Below are 21,309 nucleotides of genomic sequence, written 5' to 3'. Positions count from 1 at the left end.
CACAATCTCTGAAAATTTTACTCTCATACACTTCAGAAATTCGTTGTGAAAATCATGTTTAGTTTACCAAGCACACTCCAGGGCATTTTTACTTTTCTGTGTATTTATTTTCTCTCCATCCAGCCCTCATCTTCAACTGCTCTAAATACAAAAACTCGCCAAATGGTTCTGCAACTCCAATGTCATTGTCAAAGTGTAGGGGCAGACAGAGCAATTTTATCAGATCAGTGAAGGTAGTTGATATGTTCCATTAATATTTATTCCTCCCAATATTCCATTTGTTGAGGATTTGAAAATTTCCACCTTGGTTGCAGAAAACTACTCTTTCAGTGTTCAATTTCTTGTTATCCAATGAAGTCCAATGGAAATTTTAGTATTATACATGTATTTCTGCAGTATACTAACATAAGATGAGTCATTGTCTTGTTTCTCAGGTCAAAATCTTTCTCAAAATGTTTGAATCTCAGAAAAAGTGTTAATTAATACTCATTGCTCATCTCTGTAATTGCATTTGTGACTTGCAACTGCTTTATTGTTCTGTATTCACTTCTCAAGCCACCTTGTTCTTTGCTTCTTTAAAATCTTATGTTTTTTTCTAAGTGGTTCATAATAATTTTAGTGAGATTATTTACATCACAGAGAGGAGGCTGATAGATGTCTACATTTTATTTTTGTTTTTATGTCTTTTATGAGTCCTGACTGATGACTGATGTTTACTTGTTGTTTATTCATCCACAGGTAATTTGTAGGTACAGTATAGATGTATGTTTAATACAGAAATGCACAGTAACTGAAAAGTTAATGTCACACATAATTAAAAGTTATCAAATCCATAAGTGGAAGACTATTAAACTTCACATCTGGTAAACAACTGACATCAAGACTATTGTGTGCCCCCAGATTTTCCATGTTATTCTTCATGCTTATCACTTTACCAGTCTGAATAATTGATTTAGCATCCCTACATGTTTGTTTAAATAAACAATGGAAAATCCAAAATGCGATAACAACATAAAAACAATACATATACATTGCTACTCAACATAAAGAAGAGATGTTGAGGTGCAGACAGCCACAAAAAAAAAAAGGGTATACATTTAAGTTTCCAGTCAAAAGGCCTTCTTCTCAAGCAGAAAAAACACACACACACACAAAACCACTGTCTCTGGCCGCTGAGGCTGGAGTGCCAACAAATGCACCTGATGGAAGAAAAAATCAATGGGTTTTAGGGGTAAGGAGCAGGTGGACTGAGGGGTGGGGGAGCGGGTGTAGTGCTGTTTTGCAGCTTGTGGGTGCGTGCAGAGACGTGGTGGGGCAGGGTAGGGCTGCTAGGTGTGGTAAAAAAAGTTTGAGGGGGACAGTGAAAAAGTAGAGAAGTAGAAGCAAAAAGGATTTGTGGGTGCATTGGTGCAATAGAAGACAGTGTACTGCTGGAGCAGGATCAGGAAAGATGATCAGTGGGTGAAGGATAGAGATTAATGAAAGTTAAGCCCAGGGGGGTTATGGGAATGTGGGATATATTGCAGGGAGTGTTTCCACCTGTGCAATTCAGAAAAGCTGGTGCTGGTAGGAAAGATGGTAACTCTCCTACAATATAGTCCTTCCTCCTTTGCTAGTCTCTGCCTTTCACCCACTTATCCCCTTCACTACTACCACTCCAGCATTACACAACTTCCTATTTCACCAGTGCACCCACTAGTCTTATCCCCCTCTAGTTCTCTCCTTCCCCCCCCCCCCCCCCCCCCCCACAGAAAATAACTTTTGACTGCACTTAGCATCCCTGCATTCTCCCACAAGCAGCACTTCACCCTACCCCACCCCTACCCTGGTACCCATCCCCTCTCAACCCCAGCCTTCTCCTTACACCTACCACCCATGGACTGCTTCTTCCATCAGGTGCAGTTGATTGCAGTCCGACCTCAATGCCCAGAAATAGTGGTAAATGTATTGCGATCTTGCTGTTGTGCATATATGTTTGTATTTATCATGTCTTTTGTAGCTGATACACATCCATATCCTGATACTCTGTAGGTGTGCACAAATAACTCTATATTTTCTTGCAACCAATTTCGTATTCCGCACTTTGGGGTGTTCTCTCTCTCTCTCTCTCTCTCTCTCTCTCTCTCGTGCACCTACCCCTCCCCTCCCATATATTGGGTGATTTTCAGTGTGTCAGTCACTTTTCCTGAATACCTCCAGATCTACTCTCCTAAATCTATTTCTCTTTAGCTTTGGAGAAAAATAATATAATAATATGTCTTATGACTCCACAGCAGTCAGAGATAACAGCATTTCATCTGTGATTATTCATGTTTACAACTACATACAAAGATATTTTTGAAATGTGTTGCTACAGAAGAATGCTGAGGATTAGATGGGTTGATCAGATACCCGATGATTAGGTACTGAAGCAAATAAGCAGTAAAATAGTTTATGGCCCAACTTTTTGAAAAGAAGAGATCAGTTAATAGAAAACTTGGAATGCTGCTGGATATCCATAACTTTCTGCCACAATATTTTGGCGCAAGGTCTTATGGTCATTTTCAGATGTTTATTAGCAAAGATATGCTAAGTTGCTCTATTTAAGACTGAAAGCACAATGCTCAGGCATTACTTGAGCACAGGCTCCTCTGCTGGAAGTCTGTGCATTGTCCTGAGTGCCCTACCTGGTGGAAGTTCCATTTATGAATATCAGATTGAGCATCATTGTTCTGTAAAATCACAACAAGAGGTCAGCTGCACAAAACACAGAACTTCCCCAGCCACACTTATTTCCACTGATTCATTAATGATGAAGTCTCAAAAGTTCAAAGTATAAGCCACAATTTTCAGTGCTTTATAGTCCATTGAATGATGAGCAGAAATAGACTGTTTGGTACTAGTGGATTTTTGGTTTGGAGGAGATGAGTTACCATTGATGTTCTGTAATGTGTTCCTGAACAATGTGTGGGTTTTTACCCTTCATAATATTTACTAGACTCCGATAGAATTATGCAGCACCAATTCATCTTTGACTGCTGCCTAAAGTGCTGCCAGAAGAAGGCTTTACCTCACCAGTCGCTTTCCTTCACCCCTCTTCCTTCCCCCTCAACCCTTGTACCAGAAGAAGGAGCCACTGTCTTAGAAAGCTTTCAGATTTCAATACCTTTATACGTGTGTTCTCCTGCCACTGCTTGGTAATTATATTATTTTCTCCTTCCAGTTCCATTATATTTTCACAAAGGTGTTATTTTCTTTGATGCACTGAGTCATTTAATAAAACATTGGTCTTCTTAATGTGGGATTTAAAGTTTTCAAAACCAGTGAGGAGCAGTTTTTCTATGTTCTTGAAGAAGATGAGAGTTGCATTGTCATATTCTTTCAGGGGCGGTGGCAAGGGGATGTGGCTATGGGGGCTGTAGCCCCCCTCCCCCCCCCCCCCCCCCAATGGGGTATCATATTACATTGGATAAAATTACTTCAGAAATCAGCGAATATGTTACTTGAACAGATTCAATCATTTTTTTAATATTATTATGTAGCAATATAGGTTGCAATGTATTTCAAATGCATTTTAACAAAAGAATAAGAGTGGCAAGTAGCTCACTATCTAATCCAATAAATATCATTTAACTTAAAAATGGGCATCTTATTATTTATTAATATACACTGGATGATATTAATGTACAAGTACCATTTACAATAATCAAGAAAGCCAAATATGCTGGGTGTGCCTACCAACACTTAAATTGCTGACCCCAGACAAAAACTTCGAAATCGCTGGATATCTGGGTCAAATCGTATTACTTTCCTGGGCACACACATTCTGGAGACACATTTTTACCCTGAACTCCAAAACAGTTACCAAAACTACTTTAAGCAACACCATATTTTACCAATTTGTCAGCAGAGGATCCCAACTCTCCTTTTGTGAAGCAATATTCCATTCTGCCACCCCCCCCCCTCCCCCCCCCCTCTCCCCCCCCCCCCCCCCCCCCGACCAACTTCTAGAATTCTTTTATTTTATTTATCCATAGAATTTGTAACTATGATAATGTGGAACTCAGAACCTTTTTTTCCTGCAAATTTAGGGCACTCTGCTGTGATCAATTGCATAAATGATGATGCAATTTTTGGACATCTATCTATGAGATTTAAGCCAAACTTTCCGGGGCACTGTTTTTCCTGTAACTAGGTAGCAACATGTGATTGTGTACATTTTGAAACTATGATGAGGATTCATGTTTTAATGACAATTAACAGTGGCATAATGACATAAGAAGAAAATTATACGAAAAAAATTGTTAGACAGAGCAAGTTTGAATGGCAAATGCCAAGTTGTAACTTGCAGTGACAGGTTTATCTACACATTAATTTTGAGACATTATAGTAAAAGCATTGGGCTACTTGTTAAGAGTGAAGAAAATCGTCTAAGTATGCAGAAATACCATTGCTAGTCAAAATAAAAGAAATAAATGAAAATGTAATGTTTGCACCAGTCAGAGCTACTAAACCTTTACATAAATACTTTTTTTTGAAACAGTTCTAGACAACAGAAAAAAATTGTAAATGTGTGAGAGGATTTTCTGCCTCCGTTTTTCAGTCAAACACTGGTGAACATCAAGCTATGAAGTCATTTGCAGTAATGGTGTTGGGAGCACTTGGCAATGAATGTAGTATATAAAGAGTGGAATTAAAATGAGATGACCACTGAAATATGTTATTATTTATTCACTGAAAAACTTGCATTGAAATTAATGAGTTTATGAAGAAGAAGAAGAATATCGTATCCAAAAGAATATTGACAAAAAAACTGAGTTCACTGGAGAAAAAGCCAGCAAGGAATATGATTCAGGAACATGATAAAAGCAAAGCACAATTCTCACCACCTCGACATGATCAATATTTGTTTCCTCTGCCATTTTGTGACACTAAGAGTGCACTTAAATTATTTAGTGGCAATTATGGATACCCTGTTAAAAAGTGGATCTTGGACTGTGAGGAAACAGTGTTTTTAATGGATTGGAACCAAGTGCAACAAAAACATCTGAAGGCTTAGCTAAGCTTTTTATTTGGGACAATAAGGGTTTCACATCATGGGCTGCTTAAATTATTTTTTCTAAAAAAAAAGCTTTTTACAGGAGAATCCAGTGTGAAGACCAGTGCTGCAGAGATCCACAAACTGCTGTATACTGATAGAAGAAACAGCAAGAGTCTGTTCAAGAATATTTAATCATAATCAAAGCAGTTGCTAATATTGATAATTCCAGTATATGATTGATAGGATAGAATCAGGTTAGGCACATAGATAGTAATTTAAGGAAAAAGTGAGACATTGCAAAGTGTTGTGAAGTCATTGTAAAAAAGAAGTAACAGAAGTTACAGCAACGGAAGTTTCAGAAACTCGAGTATCAAAGATAAAAAGATTCAAGTAACACATACATCAAAAACATAACTTGGAATCTAAGTGCTTCAAGTGATTGCAACCACAAGAACAAGAAAAATAGATGCTTTAGTCATGATTTTGGCCATATCTCACAAAAATGCATGAAGTAAAAGCAGAAGAAGTAAAATTTAACTATGACTGTAAACACTGTTAGAAAGGCAATAACAGTTTTAAATTTAAAACTATCTAAATATGTAGCTGAGAGGTGAAAGCACTCACTCATTGGACAGGAAATCAATTTATTATGCTGATTATGACACAATGTATGCTCCAAGATTGTGGGAACAGATGTGATCATGACAAGCACTGGGGAAAAACAGGTCTTGTTGAGATTGATACAGTTAAAATTTGAACAACTGTATATATTGTTTCTGGGGAAACTATGCATTTAGACTTGATAGTTGGGAATGGTCTATGTCATGAAGCTGAAGTTGTAATAAATACAGTAATGACATATTGACTACAAGGAAGTCAGAAGTGGAAGCTCATCTCATATGTATCCGGACAAACCAGAGTCAGCTACTGAAGGCCCTATTAGTGACAAAATTCCGGGATATATTGAAGGTTTGGTGAATTATTACATTTCTATAAAGACAAAGACCACAGATGTCAGAATGAAAAGTGTTGTGAAAGAACAACAGCCAACATTACAGGACACGCAAAAGATAGTTACCAGGAGTTGAAGTTGTTGACAAGTCCAGGTATAGCTTGAACCAAGTAGCCAATGTACTAGCTAGTTTGTAGATGTGAAAAACAAGAAACAGAGAGCCTCATGTTTATGACTACACAAACAGTAAACAAAATTATGGTGAAAGACCCATTACAGAAGCTCTCTTAAATAAACTGCAATATGATTGTGTGCTTTGCACTCTACACTCTTTGCTCTCTCCAAATTGATTATACAAAATGCCAGTATGTGAATAGTTACTTGGATATTTCATGCAGTGTAGACAAAGTCACAAAAGAATTACAGACATTGGCTGTGATCAGGCACTGGTTGAAATCAATGTGGAAAGTTGAAAATTTATGCCTGACCAGGATTCGAACCTAGGTCTTTTGCTTACTGGCTATCTGGACCAGCGGCCATTGCAGTGGCCATTATGAATTAAGATACAAAGGAATTATAGACATTGGTGTGAACATGCATTCATTGAAATCAATGGGGAAAGCTGAAAATTTGTGCCGGGTCAGGATTTGGACCTGGGTCTCCTGCTTATTAGGCAGATGTTCTGACTGCTTAGTCATTCAGACAGAGTGGTCATTGCAACTGCATGGATTACCCTAGCATGCCTCTCATCTGATGGGAGATGTGCTAGGGTAGTTTGAAATGGTTCAAATGGCTCTAAGCACTATGGTACTTAACATCTGAGGTCAAAGGACATCACACACATCCACACCAGAGGCAGGATTCGAACCTGCAACCGTAGTAGCAGCGTGGTTCCAGACTGAAGCACCTAGAACCGCTTGGCCACAGTGGCCGACTGGTAGGGTAATCCATGCAGTTGCAGTGACCACTGTGTCCAGATGGCTCAGTGATCAGTGAGTCCGCCTAGTAAGCAGGAGACACAGGTTTGAACCCCGGTTGGGCACAAAATTTCAGCTTCCCCCATTGATTTCCATCAATGCTCACTCACAGCCAATGTCTGTAATTCCTTTGTGTCTTAATTCATAATGGCTGTTGGTTCAAAATGGTGTCTATTATTTGGGTCATGTTCAAAAGAACAAGCCTTTCAAAACTTTTCACAATTGAAATCCATTGCAGGACTAGTGTATATTTTAAGAACAATAACAATGGCATGGCCCAATGACTCATCTATTTGGTGATTAGCCATCAATCATTTCCATCTTGATATTCCATCCTGGCTTCTCACTGAGGATACTTTAGGAAATTTGTCTCAAATTTTTTCATAGTTGCCTAATGCCTGACTGATTTACTATGGAGAAATCAGGAATGTAAGTTTGAAGAAGAGCAGGGATGAGCAATAGAGATGTTCAGAAACGTTCTTTCATGAGACCCTGTTTTAGGAACTTGCAACCAAAAATACAAAACTGAGCTACACGGAAGTGCAACCAATGATGCACTTGGACAAATGTACAGACTTGCAGCAGAGGTGCATATGCTCAGGTAACTCACACTTGCTGACTTAAGAGTATTCCACACATGCACCAGACAGGTTTGAAATGTGGGTATTCAGTGTAGTTTCACCAGTGTGTGCATGAGGAAAATATGAAGAATCTGCCCTGAAATATTGTGCCAGGACGTTATGCATCTAGCAGTTCTGTCAAAAGTTTCACAGAACAGTCTATATGTCAGAAGTTTTAAACATTTCAGAATTTAACCCTTTCCACTCCAGTGTCGAGTGCTACTCAACATCGCGAAATTTGTTTTCCGCTCCGATGTCGAGCCTCATTCGACACGACTTTTCAAAGCTCTCAGACGTATTTTGAGTCTACTAGGCACTATTGCTGCAGTGTGCTGCCATCTAGGAGAACTAGTGTTAACTCGGTGTCGAACAGTAGCAGCTGTGTTAAGTCAAAGTTTGTAATTATTACGTTCAAGTCCACGCGCTCGAAATGGCTAGTTCTTCACTTACTACAGTCCTTTCTGAGGAAGAGATACTAGATCTTTTAGAGCAATCTCTAAGTGAAAACAAGTGTGAAAATGATTTTGATTATGATAGTGATTCATTTCAAAACAATTCGAGTGACAATGACGAAGAAAACAGTGACAATGTGCATGTTTCTAGTGATCCAGCAGAGGATTCGTGGTGAATGTGGAGCGACACTGACACTGACTTCACAGATTTTCCTTTTGATGAATCAAAGTGTGGTTTTATAACAGAATGTAGTTCTGTTCCATCATCGCCCGTTGGATTCTTTCAATTAATTTTTACAGATAACCGATTTCAACAAATAGCAGATGAAATGTATAGGTATGCTACATCAAAAATACATAAAGTGACACCACTTCCACAACATTCTGCATGGTGGGACTGGATAAATGTTACCATGGAAGAAATGAAACGCTTCCATGGTGTGCTACTGAATATGGCATTACAAAAGTGTAAGAACTTGCAGGACTTTTTTGCAAGAGAATGATTACAATCATCCAACTTCTTTCCAGACTGTTTTAGTCGCCGACGATTTATGCATATTTTCTGGGCACTTCATGTTTCTAATCCGACGAGTGCTACACATGTCAACAGTCAGATTCAGTCACGTCTGAGTAAAGTGACAAATGTACTGAATTACTTGTCTGGCATGTTTCTCAGAATTTATTGACCATATCAGTATTTAGCTGCTGATGAACTACAGAATCATTCAAGGGTCATGTACTATTCAAGATGTACAATCCTCAAAAACCAATAACATGGGGACTCAGAGTTTATGTAATTTCGGATTCATCAAATGGTTATATCTGCAGTTTGATACCCTATTTTGGCACTGTAACAACTGAGTCATTGATTTGTCCACACTTGAGTTTTTCTGAGAGAATAGTTCTTCAGCTGCTAGCTAATATCAGAAATGCTACAGGGCAATCAGGGTATCATTTGTACACTGACCGGTTTTATACAAGTGTTGCATTAGCTGATGAGCTGTTGAAACAGAACATGCATCTCACAGGAACGATTCAGGCCAATCGCAAAAACCTTCCAGCTGCAATCAAGAAAGGAGCTCTGCGTCTAAGGAAGCACGAAATAAAATGCCTCTGCAACAACAAAATGGTGGTTCTGGCATGGCAAGATAAACGAACAGTTCTCATGCTTTCTACAAAAGCCAATAACTCATCGTCACTTATAAAAAGAGAAACAGAAAGGAAAGGGAAGAAATAAAGAAACCAAATGTGATTATTGATTATACTTCAAAGATGGGTGGAGTTGATCGATCTGACCATTTGATTTCCAGTTACAGTTTTCTAATGAAAAGTCTCAACTGGTGGCGAAAACTATACTTCTGGCTGTTGGAGGTAGGACTTGTAAACAGCTATTTACTATACAAGAACCACTGTTAGAAAAACTACTTGACAGTACTGTCTCACAAAGCATTCCGTAAAAGTGTTATAACAGGATTAGTTGCCGAAGAAAGAACTCTAGGACAGCAACGAGGACGTCGGTCAACTTCTGATGATGAGGAACGCTTCAATGGAAAGTTGCACATTATCAACAAGCTTCCTGGGAAAAAGCATAAGGATTATGCAGTGTGCTCAGACAGAAAAAAGAAAGGTGGCAGGCGTGAAACTGTGTACTACTGCGAAACATGCTCACGAAACCCAGCTCTCCACCCTGAAGAGTGTTTCAAAAAATACCACACAATGGAAAGTTTTGTACTGTAAAAGCTTACGTAAATATATGAATGAAATAACACATTTTGTTTTAATGTATACCCCAATTGTTGGCCAGCGGCCACATTGTTTCCACAAAGAGATCCGCGCAAATCTCTGCGGTGCACTGCCGCCCAGGTGGCGATGATTTAAATAAGAGCACGCAGAGCCGTCCTGTGTCTGCCTTACGGAGTGCAAAGGGTTAAGTTGATTTATACTTCAATAACTGGAAATCTTTTTTTTTTTCAGACATATAAAGCAAAAGAAACTTTGCATACGGAATATATCCAATGAATAAGATGGTGTATCTGGCATAAATACTGAAAACAAAAGTCATTAAAATTGCTACTTTGTTACTGTAATATGTTTATGACATTTTGTTTTCCATAGCGATGCAACGCAGGGAGGTAGCATGCTTACTAAGCAATGGTACAGAAGTTGAAGGTCTCTGCAGTGAAGCTGAGAAACCCACTCAACGACGAGAATGTCACAATGAAAAGTGTAAAGGAACTTGGAGGGTAGGTGAATGGTCTGAGGTAAGTCCATATTAACCTTCTTTTTCATTAATTTTTGCTTGAAATAAGTAAAGATGGATATGGTAAATTTGTGTTAAGAGACTATCTGCAATGTTTTACTTAAATGCTTCTCTTTCATTACTTTTGTCAGAGCACGCTCACAGTAATGTGTGGCAAGTGCATGTGATAGCACGACAGTTTGTTGAAATGCATGGTTGCTATTTTTTTCTATCTTTCTCTCTCTTAATTTTATTTATACCCTATGTAGCAACTATATGTACAGGGCCTTCAGTGTGAACAACAGTATGTGCATTTGAACAAGCAAACTCATTGAGCACCTGCTTATTCATGTGGCCATCAACAGATGTCATTAATGTTTATCTGTGGATATTCACATGTGGGTTCCTCTAGGGTGATATGGTACATCCAGATAATGCAATGTACAATGCACTGGTTTTAACGGCAGATGTCAATTCAATCTGCATGTCGTATTATTTTACTTTAGGTGTATGTGAAATTGTTTTCAGCTCATTTTCTAGATCACATAGGTTGAGCTGTGGACCTTCTGCTCATTTTCATCTCTCTCTGAAATGTGGCAAACAACATTATTACATGAAAATATAGATAAAATTCATTTAAACAAAAAATGAGGAAAGGCAACCACTCTTCTGCAGATAAATAATGTGTGGCACAGAACCACATTTAAAATGTGTTAAAACAACAGACTAAGTTCTGAGCTTTTCAAACACAATAGTTCAGCAAAAGAAGAGTGCATAATTTACACGTTGCTAGAAAACAAGTATTACTAAAACAGAATTAAAGTGCCTACAGATTTAAAAACAGAATTAATCTGTAACTTCAAGTTTATTTAGAAATAAACTGCATGAGGTTAGTTGTAAATATAAGAAACCAAAAAAATGATGGAGGAAGTGATATAGAATGTGACAAGAAAGGAAAAATTGTTCCTAATGTTACATCAAGAGAAGGTCAAACTGCAGTAAAGAATATGAAAAGAACAATACAATAGGAAACAAAATTCACATTACACTGCTAATAACGAGCTGCTGGTATTCAACACATCAAAGAAGAAAACAGAACTCTGAAGGAATTAGATGGTATAAATGAAATAGGAAGAGAAAGAAAACCAAAGATGGATCTGAGTGGGGTCAAAGTAGAGGATGGATAAGATAAAATAAGACAAGTAGAGTGATGATCAAATTACAAATTGAAAAGAGGAGGGGATACATATGGAAGTGAATGGAAAATCCTTCCAAATACTCATTGGAGAGCCAGCCCCTGTACTAAAGTCCAGTTGCACTGTTATTGGGAGGGGGAGGAGATCTGGACTCCGTTTAATTGAGTAATGAACAAGGCAGTATGGTCACTGCCCTTATGTTTCACAGCATACTCAGGAGGATGATATTTGGTGTTTTCAGTGTAGACATGTGCCTTATTTTCTTTCAGCCAGTCGACAGCAATATTTTGGAACCGATAAAAACAGTTGGACAAACGTTGAAGGTCTGTTGATAGCTCAGAATAAGCCATTCATCTCTTGATTACAAATATTCATATTTCACATGTTAATAGTTACTTATAAAACTTATACTAGAATCTAGAGAAATAAACAAAAATATTTTGTTCCTTTAGTGTAATTAGTTTGATGATATTTTTGCTGTTATTTTTTAAATTTCATTTCAATATTCTGCAAGAATGTGGAAATGATATTAGATGCCAGTAGAGAATATTTGGTTTGAAAATTCATTTTATACCAATGAAACTAACTGAAGGTTAAAGCATCACTATCACTCCCTTTTGCTTTTCAAATTTCCTTTGTGGGGAGAAGGGGCAGGGGGGGCTCTTTCCCAGGAAATGGAACACAACATGAATTTACTAGAGGAAATACTTTTATCATATTTAACAAAAAAATGTTATAAGTATGAATTTATATAGATGATTAAAATGTCCCAAAATATCCTTAACACAGTCTTTATTGCATGTGAGATATCTGTTAAGAGGCATGTAAACTTTGGTCTTATCAGCATATAAAACTATGTGTATTATGAACTGTACTATACTAAAGAGATAGTGTCATTAACTTTTGAACTAGAAGGTTCCTAATGAAGATCACAAACATTTTATTGTAACACCCTTATATTTGTATTTACAAATGTAAAATAATATAAATTTTTTGTATCTCTGTGTTGTGATTTGAAATTAGATTGTTGACTTAAGTATTTAGAGCTAATCCTGGAATTCTCAGTTATGTTTCTGTTTTACGTAACATAAATTTAAAATACAATCATTTCAAAAATATTTTTTATTTTTGCTTGTTGACATTCATTGCTGATGCTTTTGCTTTGCTGCATGCATTCTTGTATTTTTGTTAATGTGGGAACAGTGCACGGCAACCTGTGAGATGCAGGGTATCAAGTATCGTATACTCCAATGTGTCTGGTATGGGACAAAGAAGCCTGCAGGCAATGCCTGTCGTGGCCAGCCACGCCCTTCTGTCATGAAGATGTGCAAAGGACCACCTTGTACTCAAAGTAAGTATATATATTCATTTAAATTCCAGTGGACACTTGCCTAAAATAGCCATAATGCTGTTTAGCTGGACTGGTACTAGTAACTTAGTAAATCCAGTTCTTACATACTTTTATAGAAATGTTTATAAGTTATGATAGAAACTGGATTCAAAGTACATTTTTTCTTTTTTTTTTTTGTAGAATTGAGTATGAGCTATAAGCGACATGAATCAAAGCTTAAAGGATATGGAGTGGAACTGAAGGTGACAGCTATACATCTATCTAAGAAAATGGACTCAGAAAGATGACTGAATTGTCAACAGATGCACATTGCTTGACAATGCCTGAAATTTATAGTCAATCTGGTGTGTTTCCTAAAGAAGAAGTGCAGTGCCAGGAAATGTTGCAACCACAGAAATGACAAAGAAACAGTTGTGTCATATGTGCTTAGGAGGCAACTAGAAAGTAAAACAGTATTGGGAGAAGACCAATTTAGGAGTAGAAAAGGGAGTGGAAACAAATACATAAGTGAAATTGGAAGGATCATCTTCAGAAAATTCCTAGCTGCCTGTAAAAACATTTGATGTGGTCAAATGGAAAAATTTGATGACCCTTATCAAAGAGATTTACTGGATGGACAGAAGATACATCTTTAAGCTCTATCTGGATAATGAGGAAGAGAGGAGATTGGAACAGGTGTGTGATTGGACCAGTATCTGTCTGTCACACACACTGTGTTATACCTGTGAAGAATATTTAGTATGATAAGTTTTAGAAAGAATAGGAAGTTTTGCACGTGGAATGATAGTCTTAGTAACTAATTTATGCAGATGATCTACTGCAGCTGTTGGAGAAAAAAAACTTTGAAAGCAACACATACAATCGAGGGAAAGGAGGAAAGAACATGATACTATGACTCACATAGACTTAGTAAAGTGTCATAAGAATGTAAAGCACTGACAGGTCACATCAAATCTTAGTGGAAAGTTGTGCATCTGCAAATTTTGACACAAGACTTGCATATGGTAGGACCGAGATTAGAAACCTCATCATCCATACCGTTTCAGATAGTCTTTGGTTTATGTAACTTGCTTTAGTCAAACGCTAGGATGGTTCAGCTGAGGAAAAACAAAAACCCACGCACACACAGGTAATTTATTTCCCCATCCTTCTACAGTCTGAGCTTGTGCTCCCATCTTTAACTTGAACAAACTATCAGTGAAATTTTAAATCTTAATCATTTTTCTTCCTTTTGAATGTTTAGGCAGTTTGATTTTGCAAAAAAGGCCTGTAGTGTCAGAGAATTTAGATTGAATATTTTCATTGCAGAAGCTGCTATTATCAACACAAGGCAGTTACTGACCAGTGGACTGAGTGTGGATAAAATATATGATCTGAGGAAAGGAAAAATATCTGAAAGTTCCTAAGTGTTTTTGTCAATGAAAATGGAAAGGGCGAAGAAAGATCATGTATCAAAGGATAGATATTCAATAAAATGGAAGAAGGAAGCTTGACCCTGAGTTTGATTTGCAAGAATGAAAGTAACTTGACTCAGATAGTTTGGGAAAGTTTAGAAGGGCAGTGCATATCACTCAAACCTCAGGATGAGTTGAACCTGCCTGTTGTGAGGATGAGGAGAATAAATGTGAAGGGGGAATCTTCAACAAGCGAGAGAGAGAGAGAGAGAGAGAGAGAAAGAGAGAGAGAGAGAGAGAGAGAGAGAGAGAGAGAGCAGGAGATCAAAGATAGTAGCAACAATGAACTAGCAGGAGCATTGTCGTGATGCAAAAGCCATGAATTGTTTTTCCACAATTCCATATGTTTTTTGCATGTTGCTTCACAGAAATGGCACATAATGTCAAGGTAATACTCCTTATTGGCCATATGGCCTTGAGGCAAAAATTCATGATGCACTACATCACAGTAACTGAAAAAAACAGTGAGCAAAACTTTGACATTTGATCGAACTTGGCGTGCTTTTTTTGGTGTTGGCTCTCCAGGATGCTTCCTTTGGGACGATTGGGCTTTGCTTTCGATGTCATAACTGTAAACCCATGTTTTGTCACCAGTTATGACCCTTATGAGCAAATCAGGATCATCTTTGACATCATTCAAGAGCTCCTGAGCGATGCTAATGCAATGGTTCCTCTGTGTCAACTTCTGTTCAGACTCAGTGAGAATAGTGTGAGATAAAAAGGAAAAGAAATTAAAGAACTAGGAGGAAAAGGATTGGAGAAAATCATAAGAGAGTGGAGGAGGGGGTGGGTGTAATGAAGTGAAGATGGAAAACTAAAAAGCACTAAAAAAGGTTTAAGACACATAATAAAAATTAAAAATATAATAATAATAAAAAAAGAGATGTCGATGGATTTTAAGCCCAGGAAGGTGTCCAAGTGTGAGGATAACTTGGAGTTCAGTTTCTGATGTTAAGGAAAGTCATTATGGAGTGGGAGGATCCAAATAATCCATGTAGTGTAGTGGCACACAGGTATCTTGAGTCATGTTGTAGAGCATGTTCAGCTACTGGGTACTGGGTACCTCCAAGACTAACATGCTCCACCAGTTCAGTTGTGGTCATTGCTATGTGGAACACTGTGCGGATATGTTAGTTGATAAACAACATGGACAGTTTCTCAAGATGCTCTGACTTTGCTGTTTATGAGTGACGGGGGTTGGAGCAAGTGGTGGTGAGTTGGGTGCATGGGGATGATTATACATTGAGAACAACTGCAGAAGTAGGAACACTCAGGTGTGGGTAATGGTTTGGAAATTGCATGAGAATTAATGTATGGTGGCTCCTTCTCTGTGTCAATACATACATGGCTCATTCTAACTCACAAAATGTTCCCTTTCATGATAGTGTCAATAAAACTTTATGAATCATATAATGATTTGTTAGAATGATAAGAAATTTTAGCAAGTTTGATATTCCATGAAGAAAACTGTGATAGTAAGCTACTTCAAGAAGTAAACATTTACTGTTACAGCACATAAGAAAAAAAATCATGTCAGTATAGGAAGGAAACTATGAGTATGTAGTATCAAGAATTAGTACAATTTTAGAAGTAATGAAGAGCATCATACAAGTTTTGAAAAGTGCATAAATGTTGATGGTGTAAAATTGATTTTCAGAGAGGAAATGCAAGGTGGCAATGTTGATACTTCGTAGCCCCCTACGTTCGAGGAAAGTAAAACTCATGAAGGTGTGTGCTTCAAAGAATGTCAAGAAAAAGTTGTAAATTGTAAACATTAAATAAATGTTTAATGTCAACCAGTAGTAATAAAATATATTTAATAAAGTGCCTCAGTTAAAATGTGTCAATAAGGATGCCACCACATTGCTTTCTCCCCACACTGATGTGTAGAATGTAACATGCTGTAAGCATTACACTTTTTATTGTGATATGTTTGTGCTATTTTTTACTACAGTGATGTGAGGCCATCTTTGTTTTTTTTAAATGGAACCCTATGTTAAATTTTAGCATAACATGATGTGCTTAAAAAGACAGTTTCAAACATGTGTATATCACAATATTTAGGCAAATAGTTTTTGAGACACAGATATGTTCTCGTATTATGTTCGTCCTGTGAAGCGGCGTTGTCCAATGTGACCTTTCCTGTTGTGTACAGTACATGGTAAACGTTGCTAGTCCTTCCTTACACAAACACGCCCATTTACCCGACAATAGGAATACATACTGCGATATTTTGCGCAAAAATTAACTAATGATGTTGCGCAATATTATTCAGTTATTTGACAACTGTGATACTAAAATAGCAGACAACATACAGTATTAAAATACTACAAGATGTTAATACATTTTAAGTAACAGAAATACAAGTGTAAATGAGGAGGCTCTTGTTGGTCAGAATTATTTTGTATGTATTTGTTTTTTATTTGAAAATATTTACTATTGATCACAATACGAAGCAAATACACACAAAGAGCAAAATACATACTGTCCATGATACAAAACTTTGCTGAAGCATGTGCTCAAAATGCTTCCCCTCTGCTGCAATGCATATTTGTAGTCGCCGTTCGAATGATTTGTGAACGGCTGTGAGGGTGTCGTGAGATATCAGCACACACTTCAATGATACGTTCCTTCATATTGTTTGGCATAGTTGGTATTTGAGCATACACTTTATGTTTGATTGCTTCACACATAAAAAAATCGAGAGGGGTCAGATCAGGAGGCCGGGTTGGCCACATCACTTCAGCACATTGCCCTATCCATCAATCCAGGAACTTTTCGTTTAACAGCTCTGTAAGCACATGGGAAGAGTGAGCAGGACAGCCATAATGTTGGAAGCACATGCACTGACACATAGTTAGTGGTACCTCTTCCAGCAAAATGGGCAGAATATTTCGCAGGAACTGTGCATAGTTATTGGCATTTAGTATACCCGGAATGATGTACAGCCCCACAATGACATTTCCGACAAAGCTGCACCACATGTTAACACTCCATGGTTGCTGATACTGCACCTGTCAAAGCCATTGAGGGTTCTCCATTGACCAGTAATGCATATTATGCAAATTCACATTACCGTAGTTGGTGAAAGTTGCTTCATCAGTAAAAAGCACCCATTGAAGAAACGTTGAATCATCTTGTAGGTGCTGCAGAGCAAACCGACAAAATTCCTGGTGCCGTTCAAAATCCACACCAGAGGGTGCTTGGTGTAATAAGAGGTGAAACAGGTGAAATCCATGCCGATGCAATATGCATAGAACACTTCTCTGACTTATACCACATTCCAAGGCGATATGTCGCAATGAAACAGTAGGGTCGTTATGCTCCCTCTTCATGTGCCTCGCTAGTTGCAGTTTTCTGCCTTGTCCTCTGTATGGCATTCCATAATTCCGATTCAAGTAGTTTCTTGCAAATAAATGCAAGAAGCTGGCGTGTAGGATGCTGACGATCAGGATACAGCTCACCATATCGCTTTATTGCTCTAAACAGCATTTCTTCTGCTTTTGCCATACACTAGAAGCATATCTAACTTTTCTTCATTGGTATACATGTCTGCTCCAAGAAACTGTGATGTAAATGTGATGTCTCATTACTCCAGTAGCACATTTCTCCAGCTACCTCATGCATCACCTTGAGGCATTATCGAGAAGCAGGAAAACAATCCATTCCCTGTTAAGTTACTTGGTGGTCAACAGAAAAGGTCACATTGGACAAAGCCACTTTGAAGGATGAATATTATATGGGAACGTATCTGTGTCTCAAAAACTATTTGCCTAAATATTATGATACACACATATTTGAAACCGTCTTTTTAAGCCCATCATGTTACGCTAAAATTTAACATAGGGTTCCTTTTTTAAAAAAAAAAGCTAAGATGGCCTCATATATCTGTAATAAAAAAATAGCACAAACATGAAATGTGATGTATTCCAGTAGCCCCTGTCCCTAAAATTCACTGTCCAAATAGCATCTTTGTATCTATTACAGTTGGGGAGATACAAGGGGTTTTATGACTTAGCTGCCTCACCCTGTATATTGTTCACTACTGCATTACATGCAATTTTTGTAGCCTGTTAAATTGTGAAGAGAGATGTATATAGTAACTCAAAATATAATTACAACAAAAGAAAAATAGGAGAAATTTTTCCTGGCAGCAACATATGTACAGACATCAAATATTTGAAAGTTTGGAATCCAGGAGTCACGTCATCTGATAGAGAAAACCAAGAATTGTAAATTGGTAACTGAAATATGACAGAAAACATTATACAAATATTTAAAAACATTGTTTAATGTGAATCAAAATAGTTAAGTCAAATTTATGAGGCCTGAAAAAGCGAGATTGGCACTCAGGGTCTATAGTGAAATGAATCACAGTAGGACAGAATAACAAAAAATCAACAATGAGAAACAAGGTACTAACAAAATTTAAAATTCTGTATATAGTGTGTGTATATTTAAACAATATTTGCATGTAGTACACATTAGTGGTAAATTTGTTAACTAATACATAATGTTTGGTTTCCAAAAAGGAAAGGTACACAGCTGGTATGTAACTGAAATCATTGATTGAAGAAAAAAAGTTGATAATGTCATACCCTTTACTTCAAGTAATTGAAAAAATAAATACTTGTTAATGATATGGTTATAATAGAGGGAAACATTCCACGTAGGAAATATATATCTAAAAACAAAGATGATGTGACTTACCAAATGAAAGTGCTGGCAGGTCGACAGACACACAAACAAACACAAACATACACACAAAATTCAAGCTTTCGCAACAAACTGTTGCCTCATCAGGAAAGAGGGGAGGAGAGGGAAAGACGAAAGGAAGTGGGTTTTAAGGGAGAGGGTAAGGAGTCATTCCAATCCCGGGAGCGGAAAGACTTACCTTAGGGGAAAAAAGGACGGGTATACACTCGCACACACACACATATCCATCCACACACATACAGACACAAGCAGACATATTTAAAGACCAGATATAAATATGTCTGCTTGTGTCTGTATGTGTGTGGATGGATATGTGTGTGTGTGCGAGTGTATACCCGTCCTTTTTTCCCCTAAGGTAAGTCTTTCCGCTCCCGGGATTGGAATGACTCCTTACCCTCTCCCTTAAAACCCACTTCCTTTCGTCTTTCCCTCTCCTCCCCTCTTTCCTGATGAGGCAACAGTTTGTTGCGAAAGCTTGAATTTTGTGAGTATGTTTGTGTTTGTTTGTGTGTCTGTCGACCTGCCAGCACTTTCATTTGGTAAGTCACATCATCTTTGTTTTTAGATATATAAATACTTGTTAATATCTACATAATTATTAAATGGTTTTATTTCATTGTTTATTTTTTAATTTTAGTTATTCTTTATGTGACAGATTATTATTTACTTGTGACTCTTCAAGCTTTCCTGGTGGAAATGTTATAAATAGTTTGCTGCTGAATCACGCTGTGCAAATTCCGCAATATTTCCTCAGAGCAACTGTCCAAGATCTTCAGGTAGTTCAACTTTGATGGTGGCTAGGTATGACTGACGGTATCTGCACGTTGATGCCCCGTTTCTAGAACACTTGCGCAAAGAATGCACAGACATGGAAATTGCGCATGCACAATGTTTTGCAGATAGACTGTGCCATATTCAAACTCTCTCTGCTGAAAATCACAGAGCAGCTCTCCCACGCATGTACTGTACGCTGCATTTACCAACAGTGTGGCCAAATATTACTCACCAAAGGTTGTACTAGGCCAATGTTATGACAGGTTTGTTATCAAAGAATCTTGATTTTCACATTGTGATTTAACAGCAACCAATGCAGGGTTCCAGGCTGTGCTCAGTTGAAATCCCACATCCCTGCTGATGAGATTATCGGCTGTACAGATATGAACTGCTTCCTTAATGACGCAATCGCAGAAAAATGATTCTGGGGATAAAACTTCTGTCTTTTCATAAATCATGCAATGTCCTGTATTTAGACGGTGTTCCGCAATTGGCGACTTTTCCGGTTGACAGAGGCGTGCATGATGCTGATGTTCATCACAGCTTTCTTGTATTGTGCAGCATGTCTGGCCTATACACACTGCCCCACATTGACAAGGAGTCTTGTACACACCACATTTCCTTAGGCCAAGGTCATCCTTAACCGAACCCAACAGGTTTCTCAGTTTTGCAGATGGTTGAAAAACACACTTAATTCCATATCTTCTAAGGACTCTTCTGATTCTGGATGACATGGCACCAAAATATGCCAAAAAGGCCAAAGTGGTGGGTGTCTTCGTATCTTCATTCTGCTACCTAGATTTAACTTGCCTCGGCCTGAATGCATTACGTATCTGTCTCTCAGACTAACCGTTTTGTCGGAACACTGTCTTCAAATGTTGTATTTCACTTGACAGGCTTTCAGGATCAGATATCACACGTGCTCTATTATTTACTTGCCAGTGTGCCCATTTACAATGGCTGATATCACATTTACAGAAGTTTGCTATACGAGGTGTGTTCAAAAAGTAAGGTGACTTTATATTTGTATAAAAAAATATTTGTTTATTCATCAATATTCAGGTTGTCCCCTTCAAAGTAATCCCCCTCAGATACAATACAATTGTGCCAATGCTCCTTCCAATCCTCAAAGCACTTCTCATATGCCCTTTTTGGTACAGCCTTGAGTACTTCCAGCGATTCAGTTTTTATTTCCTCAAATCTTCATCCTTTCATAGGTCTCTTCAATTTTGGGAACAGGAAAGAGTTGCAGCAGGCAAATATGGTGGGTGAGGCACGATTGCCATGTTGTTTTTGGTCAAAAAATCTCTCGCAAGCAACAATGAACTAGCAGGAGCATTGTCGTGATGCAAAAGCCATGAATTGTTTTTCCACAATTCCATATGTTTTTTGCATGTTGCTTCACAGAAATGGCACATAATGTCAAGGTAATACTCCTTATTGGCCATATGACCTTGAGGCAAAAATTCATGATGCACTACATCACAGTAACTGAAAAAAACAGTGAGCAAAACTTTGACATTTGATCGAACTTGGCGTGCTTTTTTTGGTGTTGGCT

The 21,309-nt window shown here is 37.8% G+C and overlaps 1 protein-coding gene across 1 annotated transcript in view; it reads left to right on the top strand.

The window, feature by feature from the left end:
* LOC124615735 (protein madd-4-like) overlaps positions 1–21,309 on the top strand; it is a 325,617-nt gene that overhangs the window by 291,302 nt on the left and 13,006 nt on the right. Inside the window, exons 20-21 of the mRNA XM_047143810.1 lie at positions 10,137–10,282; positions 12,660–12,807. Coding sequence (XP_046999766.1) covers positions 10,137–10,282; positions 12,660–12,807 — 294 coding nt within the window. The remainder of the gene's footprint in view (positions 1–10,136; positions 10,283–12,659; positions 12,808–21,309) is intronic.

Source organism: Schistocerca americana, chromosome 5 (assembly GCF_021461395.2).
Source record: "Schistocerca americana isolate TAMUIC-IGC-003095 chromosome 5, iqSchAmer2.1, whole genome shotgun sequence".
In the NCBI taxonomy this organism is placed as follows: domain Eukaryota; kingdom Metazoa; phylum Arthropoda; class Insecta; order Orthoptera; family Acrididae; genus Schistocerca; species Schistocerca americana.
The sequence above is the reverse complement of the archived record's forward strand: the minus strand, read 5'-3'. Positions and strand labels throughout refer to the sequence as shown.